The sequence below is a fragment of the Sphaeroforma arctica genome (assembly GCF_001186125.1).
Source record: "Sphaeroforma arctica JP610 unplaced genomic scaffold supercont1.791, whole genome shotgun sequence".
Lineage (NCBI taxonomy): Eukaryota > Ichthyosporea > Ichthyophonida > Sphaeroforma > Sphaeroforma arctica.
In genome coordinates, this window is record NW_014039767.1 from 8,592 (window position 1) to 21,938 (window position 13,347).

At 42.0% G+C, this 13,347-nt stretch overlaps 2 protein-coding genes across 2 annotated transcripts in view; one reads left to right on the top strand and one right to left on the bottom strand.

The window, feature by feature from the left end:
* Positions 1 to 2,918: 2,918 nt before the first annotated feature.
* On the top strand, positions 2,919 to 6,767 carry SARC_08617 (hypothetical protein). The gene is made up of 2 exons (XM_014297398.1): positions 2,919 to 3,149; positions 4,382 to 6,767. Exons 1-2 carry the CDS (start codon positions 2,994 to 2,996, stop codon positions 6,575 to 6,577), a joined length of 2,352 nt encoding a protein of 783 aa, XP_014152873.1. The 5' UTR covers positions 2,919 to 2,993; the 3' UTR covers positions 6,578 to 6,767.
* Positions 6,768 to 6,870: 103 nt separating this feature from the next.
* The window catches only part of SARC_08618 (hypothetical protein), a gene marked incomplete at both ends in the record, with an annotated part of 10,001 nt that continues 3,524 nt past the window's right edge, over positions 6,871 to 13,347 (bottom strand). Inside the window, 7 exons of the mRNA XM_014297399.1 lie at positions 6,871 to 7,017; positions 7,423 to 7,512; positions 9,356 to 9,448; positions 10,048 to 10,215; positions 10,531 to 10,602; positions 11,426 to 11,647; positions 12,826 to 12,936. Coding sequence (XP_014152874.1) covers positions 6,871 to 7,017; positions 7,423 to 7,512; positions 9,356 to 9,448; positions 10,048 to 10,215; positions 10,531 to 10,602; positions 11,426 to 11,647; positions 12,826 to 12,936 — 903 coding nt within the window. The remainder of the gene's footprint in view (positions 7,018 to 7,422; positions 7,513 to 9,355; positions 9,449 to 10,047; positions 10,216 to 10,530; positions 10,603 to 11,425; positions 11,648 to 12,825; positions 12,937 to 13,347) is intronic.

Here is a 13,347-nt window from a genome sequence, read left to right on the forward strand (position 1 = left end):
TATGTGTGTGTGTGTGTGTGTGTGTGTGTGTGTGTGTGTGTGTGCGTGTGTGTGTGTGTGTGTGTGTATTATATGTATGAGTGTGTGCGTGTGTGTGTGTTTGATACGAATATATACATAACACTGAACCCCTCTATTAAGCACGCCGCGATAAGCCCGGTCGCTTTGTAAGTTGATGTACTACTAAATAGACCGCAATTATCAGACTACTAAAACCATTATAGAAGTACGCTACGGCACAATATGAACATTCATGACTATACTATATTCCAATTTTAAACTTACAGTACAACATAAATCGTACTAGAATACAATACGTTCTTCAATGCAATACATGCTTCCATACCTTACTATCACAATACAACACTATCACAACACACTACATACTCAAACACAATACATATTCCAACAAGCTACAATACATACCGCACTGGTCAACTTCTGGTCGAGTATCACGTTAATTGCGTTCACTCCGAAGAACAACTTCTCCATCTCCCCCTCGTAGAACATAGTTTTATAAACTGTGGACTCCTCAATAATCAGTTGCTGTGATTTGGCAGAGTCTAGTTTATCGAGGTCGACTTGCCCGATTTTGAGCTTGATTACAGTTGTGGAATCCCTCATATTTGCATTTGTGCAAGAACGGAAGGAAGACTATTGAGAAATATTTATCAGGTTGGACCAATATAAGATATATATATCTTGAAACGCTTCACGTCTTGCGCAAACCACTATAGTTTTTATCATTCGTGATTCGTATGTATGTATATATGTATTTACGTATAGTTGTGCCGAATTTCCAGGCAAATTTGTAGTACTAAAATACCTTACAAGCACATTTACCCATAAGATAAATTGATGTATTATAGTCATACAATATAGGGCAATATGAGCATACTCGGTTTTATTAAAATACAGTATATATTGTCGTAGTTATAAACCGAAGTCACGTCACGCGATTACCCCAGTATACTGCTAACTGCATGCAAGGGAAGATTAGCCAAGACTCACAGGAGGTGACGTGAATGTGGTGCATATACTTTCGCCAATCGAATGAACATCTTTACTAATTCAGTCCACGATCGACCTCAGATCTTGCTCTACTCGGGGAAGTGTATTTATAAAAAAATATTACTTGACCACTTTTACTTTGGGTTGAAACGTGTATTTTTAAACGACGAATAAAAGGAGATGTGTTAACGTTAAACGCTTATGTCGTGAAGGCCCTATGGTAGTCACTATGGGTGCATATTCGGAGACCTGAGGGCTGAGGTGCAAAATTCTTTAAATGAATATATTCCTATGACCTATGGTGTCCGCTTAGTTCGCATAGCTACAATGCTATTATTATTTTCTTTTGACCCGTATAAATGTTTTAAAGCCTACAAGTACATCGTCTTTTTTCGGAGAGGCTCTGTATGACAAATCGAGTAAATATTTATTATAGAAAATTTACGTTTAAATTAATTTAAAATATTTTTGTCCCCTTTTTTTAAGAAAAAAAGGATATAGTAGAGGGCTATGGTTTAGCTTTAAAAAACGGCCCTGACCATGGCTCATCACTTCATATTATTTGTATCAGAGTCAAAGGTTTTTGTTGGTAGTGAATAAACTGGGTTTGGAGTTCATTCAAGATGATTCGAAACTTCTGAACTTCAAGGAGCACCGACTGTTTACCAAAAACCCTGTGTTTACTGACTCTAATAGTGAGAATCTCCTACTCTCGGCCCTCGGGATCTCAAACCTCTGCTCGAGTCTTGAGGACTCCCCCTCCAGGGGCCTACTCTAGTAGAGAGTAGACTCAGTCTCAGAGTGGCACTGTATTCCAGCCAGGAGTCCAGGACTCTCTCTGGACGTCCAGGACTCCAGGGTCCAAGAGATCAGGACTCTCAGAGTCTCAGCCTCACAATAGTTCGTCTATTTGTATTTTTACATTTTATAATTGTACACACACGACACAGTTCACACAGAACATATACGAATATATAAATACAAAGCCAGCAGGACGCAGGCCAGCTGGTTGATGGTTCTGAATCTGAGGTTCTCGGACTCTCGGTATTTACATACGTAGTCAGTTCAGCCGTTCAGAGCTGTCGCCTTACGGCTTACAGACTCCCGCCAGTCCGCCACTCTACAATGTAATAGTAGAGATTAGAGAGCGACTCCGCCCCAGTGCACCACATGTGTGATGACGATGAATTGATGTGATACTCTTGAGACTAGTTGAGAGTCACTGTCTCAGAGCCTCCAGTTTCACCGTAAAAGTTTCATCCAAAAATATATCAACCAGGTTTATTCATTGTGTATTTATAAGTTTGATTTTGTTTTTTTAAACAAAAACAAGTTCCTTTTTTTTGTGTGAGTGTTTAAAAATATATCACCGATTTTTGTCCGTTCCATAAAATTTGTCCGGAACGTTTTTTGCCTATTTGTAGACCCCCTTGGAGTCCTCGTTGAAGTTCACGAAATAAATTCTACATTTTTAGAAATATTATATTCCCCCTGGGGCCTGGGTCCCTGGGTCCCTGAGTCTCAATGAGGTTCCCACTCCCCAAGAGGGCCAAGAGCAAGAACATCTCCTTTCTTTCTTTTTTGTTGAAAACATAAATGTGGATATGGACAAATGAATTACCCCAATGAATATACGCTTTCAGTCCCCACGAGACAAATGGTGGTGCAACAACCCTAGAACCTTAAAACCCTAAAAGTATCAGATCCATGAAAATATAACAATATAATTTATCTTATTCCATCTGGTGATATTTTAACGCATGACGACATCACTTATACCATCGGAGTACACGTGCACCTTTTTTTTAGAAACGAAACCGAAACATCGAAATCATCATAGTTAGCAAATAAATATGCGGCTATTATTTGGTATGATTTAATTCAAACTATACTATACTATACTATATATTATACTGACTACTCACTTGCAGAAGCATATACAGTGCACACATATTGTCGAATCTCGAGTTAATATAACGAGTATGGTACACGCAGAGGCCGACTCGGGTGCGGGTAAACACGCATACAGCAACAAAAAGAAAAAGGAGAAGAAGCGTCAAAAAGAAAAGGATGCAGGTATCAAAGTTGAGCGAACGAGTCAGTTCGTCGATGGGGCTACATTGGACTACTGGCGTCAGGTATGAATACGTCTACATTAAGATTTTTGTTTGAATTTTTGATGTGTCTTCAGTATGTGGATGTATGTTTGATGTACCATTACGTGCGCACAAAACTAAATATTTATATTTATATGTATATATATATGTGTGTGTGTGTGTGTGTATGTGTGTGTGTGTATATATGTGTGTGCGTATAGTTTATATATATATAAATGTGTGTGTGTATGGTTTATATATATATATGTGTGTGAATGTATGTATTTATGTATATATATATATGTGTGTGTGTGTGTGTATATGTATGTATGTATGTATGCATACATATATATATATCTATATGTATATCTATATATATAGGTTTACGTATACATATACCAATAAACATACATATACATGTACATATATATATAGTAGGTATATATAAGTGTGTATGTATATATATATATCTATATATATGCGTGTGTGTGTGTGTATGCCTGTGTCTGTGTGTTTGACTACTTATAGGTTGTCTGTGTAAGTGTCTGTGTCTGTGTCTGCCTACTATATATATATATATATTGTGTGTGTGGCTATATAGATATATATGTGCATATGTATATCTGTATATGTATTTCTTTATATATGTGTGTCTGTTGCTGTTATTATTACTGTGGCTGTCTTTGTGTGTGTATGTGTATATGTGTGTGAGTTCGTGTGTGTGCCTATGCTTCTGAAATTTATAGATCTATGCGAGCTCGTTAATGTGTACCTGTATGTATATATAGTCATCTATTTAGTCAAGAATGTGTACATATATTTATAAATTTCTGACATTTTATATGCGCATGTTTGTTTTTGCGTGTATTATTATATGTATCTACGTATGTATGTATATATATAGTAGTAGGTACCCCTATGCATGACTGTGTACATTCATGCGCGTGAAAGCAATATCTATATATATATATATATTAACAGTTGAGGCTGTCGACTACTTGCCTATGTAGTACTACAACATCATATGCTTTGTCAATATTCGTTTCTCGAAATTGCAACTGCTCCCAAATTTGTCCGTAAGTGGTGAATATGCATACCTGTCTGTCCTTTCAGCATCATAAGTACAGTTAATTATTGTGTTTATTTCTCTGAGTTTGGCTGTATCCAATACTGGGCGTTAACTGTAAACATCTTCATACAGGGTGTCCTTCTGTCCCGTGAGACTTTATCGCTCAAATACACCGCTGATTTTACTATCCATCTGCGTACCACAGGTTGGCTCAACCCTTGACGCGGACGAGTTCCCAGACGCAGAGGACAAGTCGATGTTTGTCTCAAACGTCTTAACCGTGGCCGATGGGTCTGAAACCCAGCTGTGTCGCGACAAGGAAATCTCCTGCATCCTCGAGAAGCTCCTGTTGAATTGCACACACTTCCAGATCCGTGTGTTCACCGACCGGCTCATGGGGCATGTCAAGGACCTGGCTGGGGATAAGTTTGCGTCACATGTCATACAGACCCTCCTGAACCTGTTGCCGGGTGTGCTACACGCCGAACTGAGCGGCGCTTCGACCGAGGGAGACGAGTCCGAGCGCGATGGCACTAGCGAGACCGAAGGCCATCTGCGCACGGGCGAGGAACTGGTGCTGGCTATCTGTGACGAACTCAAGGCGGATATTACCTACCTGTCACGCGGAGACTATGGGAGTCATGTGATCCGTGCGCTGGTGGGGCTGATGGTGGGTGGGGGGGTGCCGAACGAACTCATGCGCAGCCAGTACTCAATTGCGTTCAGCAAGTTCCAGAAGACGGAGACGCACACCATGGAGAAGGTCTTTGCGGTCCCCGGGTCCTTTGAGCCGGCCATGCATGCGCTGATACAGCCTGTGTGTGAGAACAAATACCTCACAAAAGACGCCACGCACACCACCGCCAGTGGGGTGCTACAGGTGTTGCTGGCGGCGTTGCATCGCACGGATGCCGCGATGTGTGAGACGCTGATTCTGCGGTTGCTAGGCAACGGGAGCGACGTGGAGACCGATGAGAACGGCGAGATGATCGAGAGCGAAGAGAAGGATGTGGACGATTTCGAGGTGGACATGGACCGAGTGACCAAATTTCTGATATACGATCAGATCGGCTCGCATGTGATGGAGCGCATCCTCAGCTGTGCCAGTGCGAAGCTGGGTTACAAGCTGTACCGAACTCTCTTCCGCGGGAGACTCGATAACCTGGGCAAGCACCCGGTGGCCAACTATGTGGTCCAGAATATGATCCGCGAAAACAAGGACCCTGTGGTGACCAGTCTGATCCTTACCGAGTTGCAGGATCAGTTTGAATCCGTGATTGCGAGTGGGTGTGTGGGCGTGGTGGTGCGGCTGGTCGAGGCCGTGGCGAAACTCGAGGACAAGAAGCTGCACAAGGCCGTGTTTTCGCATGTGATGAAAGCCTTTCACATGAACGATACGGCGCAGCAGAAGCAGTGTGTGAATCTGATCACCACACTCACCACCCATGACGCCTACTTTGAGGAGGGCAAGGACATGTCTGAGCTTCCTTTGCAGCTCAACGGTGTCTTGCTTATCCAGGCGCTGTTCACCTTGAAACCCCCGCACAACGATCTCCCGGCCGCCTCTCTACTAGACCTACCCGCAGAGCAGTTGTTGAGTCTGTGCATGCAATCGCTGGGCAGGCCGGTAGACACCTTCCTCGAGTGCACCGTGGATGTGGGCAAGAAAAATAAGCTGATGAAGCTATTAAAGGGCTCGTACGCGAAGCTGGCGATGGACAAATACGGCTCGCGAGTTGTGGATGCGTGCTGGGCCGTGGCCGATCTCAAGCTGAAGGATGTGCTGGCTGCGGAGTTGATTAAAAGCGAGGTGGCGCTCAAGAAAGATTTCTATGGGCGTGTGATATGGCGCAATTGCCGGTTGGATCATTTTAAACGGAAACGGGACGCGTGGGTGAGTAAGGTGATCGCCAACGAGCGGAAGAAGGGGATGTTTTCGGATATACTGGATGATGATACTGCCAAGGAGGGTACAGAGCCGTCTGGCAAGAACAGTAAGAGCATAAAACGCTCGCATGATGAGAGTAACAACGAGAAGGAGACGGTCAATGTGGACTTAAGTACTGAGATGGACATGGATGATATATTCGGAGAGACGGAGAAGAGTAAAAAGGCGAACAAGAAGCGTAAAGGAAAGGCTAATGAGAAGAAGGCAGCGGAGCGGGCGAAGGCGAATGCCAGTGCTACAGTAGATGTTGTAAACGAAGCGGTGGTTAGTAATGGAGAGAGTGGGAAGGGATTAGAATCTGTGGGTGTTAAATCAGAGAGCATGGATTCGGATCTGCTGGGTGTGTTGGATGCGATTAAGGGGTCCAAGGGGAAGAAGAGCAGCAAGGCTAAGAAGGAGAAGAAGGCTGGTGACAAGACGAAGTCGGTCAAGTCTAAGTTTACCATGAACTAAACACACCCGGCTGGTGAGGTATATATATATATATATATTGTACAGTGCATATTATATTTAGAAGTAACGCATAATAAAACCGAAAGAGTTAGTATACTGAACGTATGGGTGGGCAACCAATTACGTACACGACCCGAAAGTGGCATCCCACCGGAACAAAAATAAACTGGTCCAATCGAACCATCGCAAGGGTTTATAGTATGACAAATTCGATCAATGTTTCTCTCTGCAAGTCCGGAGATTCAATGAGTTTTGTTTTCGACTATTTATACTCACACAAGCTGTCTGTAGCATCAGATACGCGCGCTAAGCAAGGCTTGGTGGGTGTCGTCCCCAACCTTTACTTCCGCCAAGCAATGGTACTCCTGAGTCAAGGGGTCGTTCTGATTCACAGTTGTCACTATCTCGCCGGTGTATTTATCCCAATCCTTCGAGGATTGCTAAAGTTAATTTAATTTTGGCAAATGTCATTTTAATTAGATGTTCGGTCCTGTTTCCCACCCAATGCTACTTCTACCGTACTCGGGTGGTTTGTATGATGAGGAGGGCCCCAGTAAGTCCATCGGTCGGTTGAAACACCAGGCACATGACTGTAGTGACTCGTTAAGGTCGTGGCAATCGAAGTCAGTTAAAAATTCTGTGCCGAAACTCTCATGAAGATTCATTTTCATTACAGTAGCCATTCCACTAAACCCCTCAGTTTTGTCGTCGTATGTCATCCACAATCAAAAAGTTTACCTCGAAAACCCCGCAAGAGCACAACCATGTACAATCATGAATACGTAAAGCTACCTTGATGAATCTCTTTTAAGACTTATCTTAATTTATTTAGCTCTTAAGTTCACCTTTATCTTCGCTTTCGGTTTCCTCGTAACTCGGTGAGTCGACACTGGGGTCGGTCTGGGCTTGGGAGCACCTCTCCCATCCGATCGGGCCTACATACAGTGATGAAGCGGTGTGAGACCACATGCATATATAAACTGTAATGATATTATTGAATGTGCTCGTATATACACAAATTATATATGTATACATATTAAAAGCGCTCATAACCCTCTTTTCGAGCGAAAATGATGGCACCTGAAAGTTTTTACACCATACGTACGCCGAATGGGTGGTTAGTGGTAGATTTTGCAGTCTATGGTGACTGTACAGAATATATTTCGGCATCCGTTGCGAATTCGTACATCTGTTATGTATCTTCACATCTGTTATGTATCTCTACATCTGTTATGCATCTGTTATGTGTCTTTACATTTGCTATGTATCTTTAAATCTGCTATGTATCTCTACATCTGTCAAATATCTTTACATCTGCTACGTACCCTCGCATCTCGTACGTTTTCCGTTTTCTCGGTGTATACCAGTGGATGGGCGTGAAAACCCTACGCCATACCCATCCCACATATCAACTATAGGCGGGCCCAACTTTCAGTGCACGTCAATCCGGACTCAATTGCTACGAATATACTTATTCAACCATTTAGCCTAATACTGAGACGCACATAACTTGGCAACATACAGCCCTACACGCTGCTGCGACGTGAAAGGGGGGCAGCTATTCACATACATGGAAGGGGTGCAGTACACAAGCTATTCACATACAAGGAAGGGCTGTAGTCCACAAGCTATTCACAAACATGGAAGGGGTGGAGTACAAAAGCTATTCACATACATGGAAGGGCTGTAGTCCACAAGCTATTCACATACATGGAAGGGGTGCAGTGCAGTACACAAGCTATTCACATACATGAAAGGGGTGCAGTACACAAGCTATTCACATACATGAAAGGGGTGCAGTACACAAGCTATTCACATACATGGAAGGGCTGTAGTCCACAAGCTATTCGCATACATGGAAGGGGTGCAGTACACAAGCTATTCACATACATGGAAGGGGTACAGTACACAAGCTATCCACATACATGGAAGGGCTGTAGTCCACAAGCTATTCACTTACATGGAAGGGGTGCAGTACACAAGCTATTCACATACATGGAAGGGGTGCAGTACACATCGGCGGGGCGAACAACTTCAGCGACTTATATGACAGCATGCAAGTGCCAAATGAAGGCACGCCGACATGTTAATTGGCATTATGGATGATATATTCTATGCCCTGTGACGCACACTCTCGTAATGAGAGGAAATCCATTAAAACACCCTAATAAGTATGCTACTACATAATTAATCCACCCTTCCCCAACATTAATGGCAATATAGTTATCAAAATGTGCTTGTACAATTAACTTAACACTTATTCGAAGATGCTGTCTTCGAAACGCTCGTCTAACTAACTAACACTATATTTGACCATACCGTAGAAGTAACACATGAAGATGCAAGTGCCACTCTACCATAATGTATAGCACTTCGAAAATTTCATGGACTTCAGCTAGGTCTATTTCAGATACACTTGATCAGAATACGTGCACTATAAGTAGAAGTAACACACGAAGATGCAAGCGCCACTCTGCCATAATGTATAGCACTTTGACAATGTCATACACTTAACTAGGTATGCTACACACATGACTAGGTATGCTACACACATGACTAGGTATATTTCACACACACTTGAACAGAATAATCACACTATAACTAGATATACCATACACTTACCTAAATATATTTCAGATACACTTGACAGAATACGTGCACTATAAGTAGAAGTAACACATGAAGATTCAAGTACCACTCTATCATAATGTATAGCACTTTGAAAATGTCCTACACTTAACTAGATCTATTTCATATACACTTGAACAGAATACTTACACTATAACTAGGCCGGCCCAACGGAGGAGTCGCGGTATCCGAGTGATCAGATGTCACAATCTTCAGCTGGAGTGCATGGGGTGTGCGAGGGATCTGCACCGCAAAATGAGAGCAGACGGACAACGTATGAGCAGACGGGCAAAGTGAGCGCAGGTTAGCGAAGTAAGTGAAGATGAGAAAATCAAGAGCAGATGAACAATCAAAACAGGAGCAGATGAGCAGAGTAAGAGCAGATGAACAAGCCAAACAGGAGCTGATGAGCAGAGTAAGAGCAGATGAGCAAGAATACGGAGACTCATTTGAAGCTGTGAGAAGCACGCGATGGCGCGTGCTTGTTGGTGGTATGAGCCTGCTTGGGGCCATTCCACTCCGAAAAAAAAACTGGCTAGATAGCAAGGACACAGAATAAGGAGTTAGAGATGCAGACCCTGAGAGATGTACTACACGCTAAATTCGTATTATTGGCATCGTAAACTTTCCCAGATACGTGCTTGTTAAAACGATCGAGTCAGAACGGGTAGTGTCATATACATGCATACACCCCTACATGTGACATCTGCTCAGTACAATCAATGAATATGCATGGGTCCAAAAGTAGGCACGTAGGCGTACAGACGCACGCAGAGTCAATCTGGCACGGTATGATACCATGACCGTCATATCGCATACAAAAGTGAAGTGCGAAGCCGTACCTTGAACACCATGGGATGGAACGCACACTTTGTCAAGTCAATCCCTTTGAAGTGGTTCATGCCCAGAGGTGCCACGTCTCTGTAGGAAGGGCCGCTCAGACCTTTGTATTTGACCACAAATTGGTACAGTGACAGCCCCAGGGGCTCCCCAAACACTCTGTATTGGTGCTGGTACCAGCGTGTGAGTGGGCAAAGGTGATAGGGCGTAAGCTGATGCAAATTCGTGATTTGCGTGGATAATCATAATCTACTTCATTCACACTGTTGTGCCATAGCGAGCATCTGGTACAACTAACTGTATATACTGAAAACGCTGCCAGATATGGTACTCGGTTGCTGACATTCGACAAGTTAAACATGTCAACGACTACTCGAGCGTTCCTAATAATATAAACGTCGAATTACGCTTATTAGTGCACAGATACACATATGAGTTGCGTCAAGTTCTTGCACTCACTTGTACTACAGCGGTCTCGCACTTACATCTAGGATCCTAGCGCCAATCCAAGCGTCCTGCGCTGCGTAATAGACCTGTCGCTCGCTGAGGTCAGCCTTCTACTGGCCAAAATAATGAGCAATGGGTGAAAATTATCAGAAAAAGCTTGCAAATGCGCAGCTAGATGAACCTGATTTAGGCATAAATGGGTGCAGAGATACGCGTATGCCAATTTAGGTGATGTTTTATGGAGAAATAAACTTTAGATCGGCTTATGAAAGGGCGAGAAAATTAGTTATGAATGCTTAGGGGTGCAAGTCCCACGTGCGGTGTTATATTCCCGATATTTTGATCACACGCGCTGATGTTAATACAATCTAACATTGCTGATGCAACTCGATGCGGCCTTCTGCAAGTAAGCGCCCTACATAGATATAGCGCAAATGAAATATTTGCAGTCACCGTAAAAAACCCATGGCACAGAAAAAACTTGAATCGAGAAGAATGATCAATACACTGATAACAATTGTGCTCATCTGCTCATACAACTAAAAACTGGTTCTTTAGTGTCTACGACCCCGTGAGTGTAATATGAATATGTAAGGTCTCTATATATGTCAGTGTGCGTTACTATAGCAACCGCTCGCTTTTGGGCGGCCCATCCATCTACTTGTATACAATCATACACAACCATGAAAGATATTTTGGCGACTTGTGCTTCTAGTGTTTTGGACTGACTCTCTACACGTGCATGGCACATTCAACAAACATCGGACTATATACAAAGCTCAGATGGCGCATACAAGGAAGCACGCGTACCATACTGTGACCATGAATTCACGGACCAGGCTGACACTCCGTTTCTACCTATATGGGCACTAGAAACCTTGACGTATACACTGTAGACAGACATGTGTACATTCACAGCCCGCTCAAACGTACCTCCCAATTCGACATAGTGACCTTCTTCGATTTTAACAGCACCAGATTGGTGGACGCAAACGCGGCGTTGGCTAGACCATAAGCGTTTTTGACGTTCACGTGTTGGTTGATGTTACAAATCTCCACCAACCCGCACGTTTGGATACCATACGACTTGTACAGTTTAAGCGCGTCTGCCGCCACTCCGTGTCCAGCCTTCAGGATATTGGGTGTGAGGCAGAGCTGTGCAGTGCGTATGGGAGCGTATAGGAATGAACATTTGCGCTTAAGTGTACGGCTGAAGTAACTAGGCCTGGCTCCAAGGAGGTTTAACGTTTGTATACAAAGCGACTGTTAAATTTGGACCATGAGCAATCGAAGGCATGTTTCGACATTAATTTATAACTTCGCTGGGTTGTACAGCTGTTGCTCTGTCAAACGCGGACACCTTTGCGTTCAATCTTCGTAAATGCATATAATAAATGTATCCATATACTTCAACGCAATGAGAAGCGCATCACTGAACACGTAGCTGGAGATACACTCGTAGCTTCAGTTTCATACATAGATTCAAAATCGTGCCGAAATAGTTAATATCTCAAGAACTTACGAGCTGTCTATACAATCATACCGATCAGTCTTAAGTATTGAGCGTCAGTATGTGCAGAGCAACCTATGATTGACACTCACCCTTACACACATACGTACATACACGCACGTTCAAATCCATGTTGGTAACAGCATATATTTAGGGATAACAGTCACACATCCGCGCAAAGTTACCCGATCACGAAATCTGGAAGGCAATATATCATCTCATGTAATATCGTATTATATATCGTATTATATCATATAATATCGTATTATATCATATTATATCGTATTATATCATATAGTATCGTACTATATCATATTATATCGCATTATATCATATAATATCGTATTATATCATATTATATCGAATAATGTCATATAATATCGCAATATATCATATTATATCGTATTATATTAATATGATATCGTATTATATAATATTACATCGTATTATATTATATCATATCGTATTATATCATATTAAATCGTATCATGTCATATCATATCGTATTATATCATATTATATCGTATTATAGTATGATATCATAATTTGTCGTATTACATCATATTGTATCGTATTATATCATATCATATCGTATTATATCATACTATATCGTATTATTTTATTTCATATCGTATTATATCATATTACATCGTATTATATTATATCGTATCGTATTATATCATATTAAATCGTAATATATCATATCGTATCGTATTATATCATATTATATTGTATTATATTAAATCATATCGTATTATATCATAATATATCGTATTATATCATATCATATCGTATTATACCATCTCCTGCTTCATCAACATACCTCGTTCAGAGCCTGTGGTATTGACTTGAAGTGTGCAAGGTGAAACAGATACGCAGTATCCTGGAGCGACACTTGCAGCAGAGTTGGAGTTTCGTCGCCATGAGGGTACCACTGTGTATAATGAGCGGTGCAGATAAAGCTAAATAGGTCTGTTGGGGTTCTTAAATATACTACACAAATTGTCTTTCGAGACTTTGGCTGCTCTGCGTGTGGTGTTTCATATCAAATCTGAATAATGAAGTATAGCTTTCGGGAAATGAAATCAAGCTTTGTTCTCCATTTGTGAATCGGATATATACGGACACATCGGTACATCTGCCCAGAACCTATTGGTCCAATAATAGATAGTCAAAGAGGCTTGCGACAGCTCTACCCAATACCATGTAGCGCACACAAACAACACTATATATATATATATATCTAAATTTATATATATATGTGTGTGTGTGTGTCTCTGTGTGTGTGTGTGTGTGTGTGTGTGTGTGTGTGTGTGTGTGTGGTGGTGTGTGTGTGTGTGTGTGT

What these genes read in the sequence shown, in the direction of transcription:
- SARC_08617 (XM_014297398.1), top strand. Translation starts at nt 2,994, where the DNA reads ATGGTACACGCAGAGGCCGACTCGGGTGCGGGTAAACACGCATACAGC. An exon ending in CATTGGACTACTGGCGTCAG is followed by an intron (nt 3,150 to 4,381) that starts GTATGAATACGT and finishes TGCGTACCACAG; the next exon opens with GTTGGCTCAACCCTTGACGC.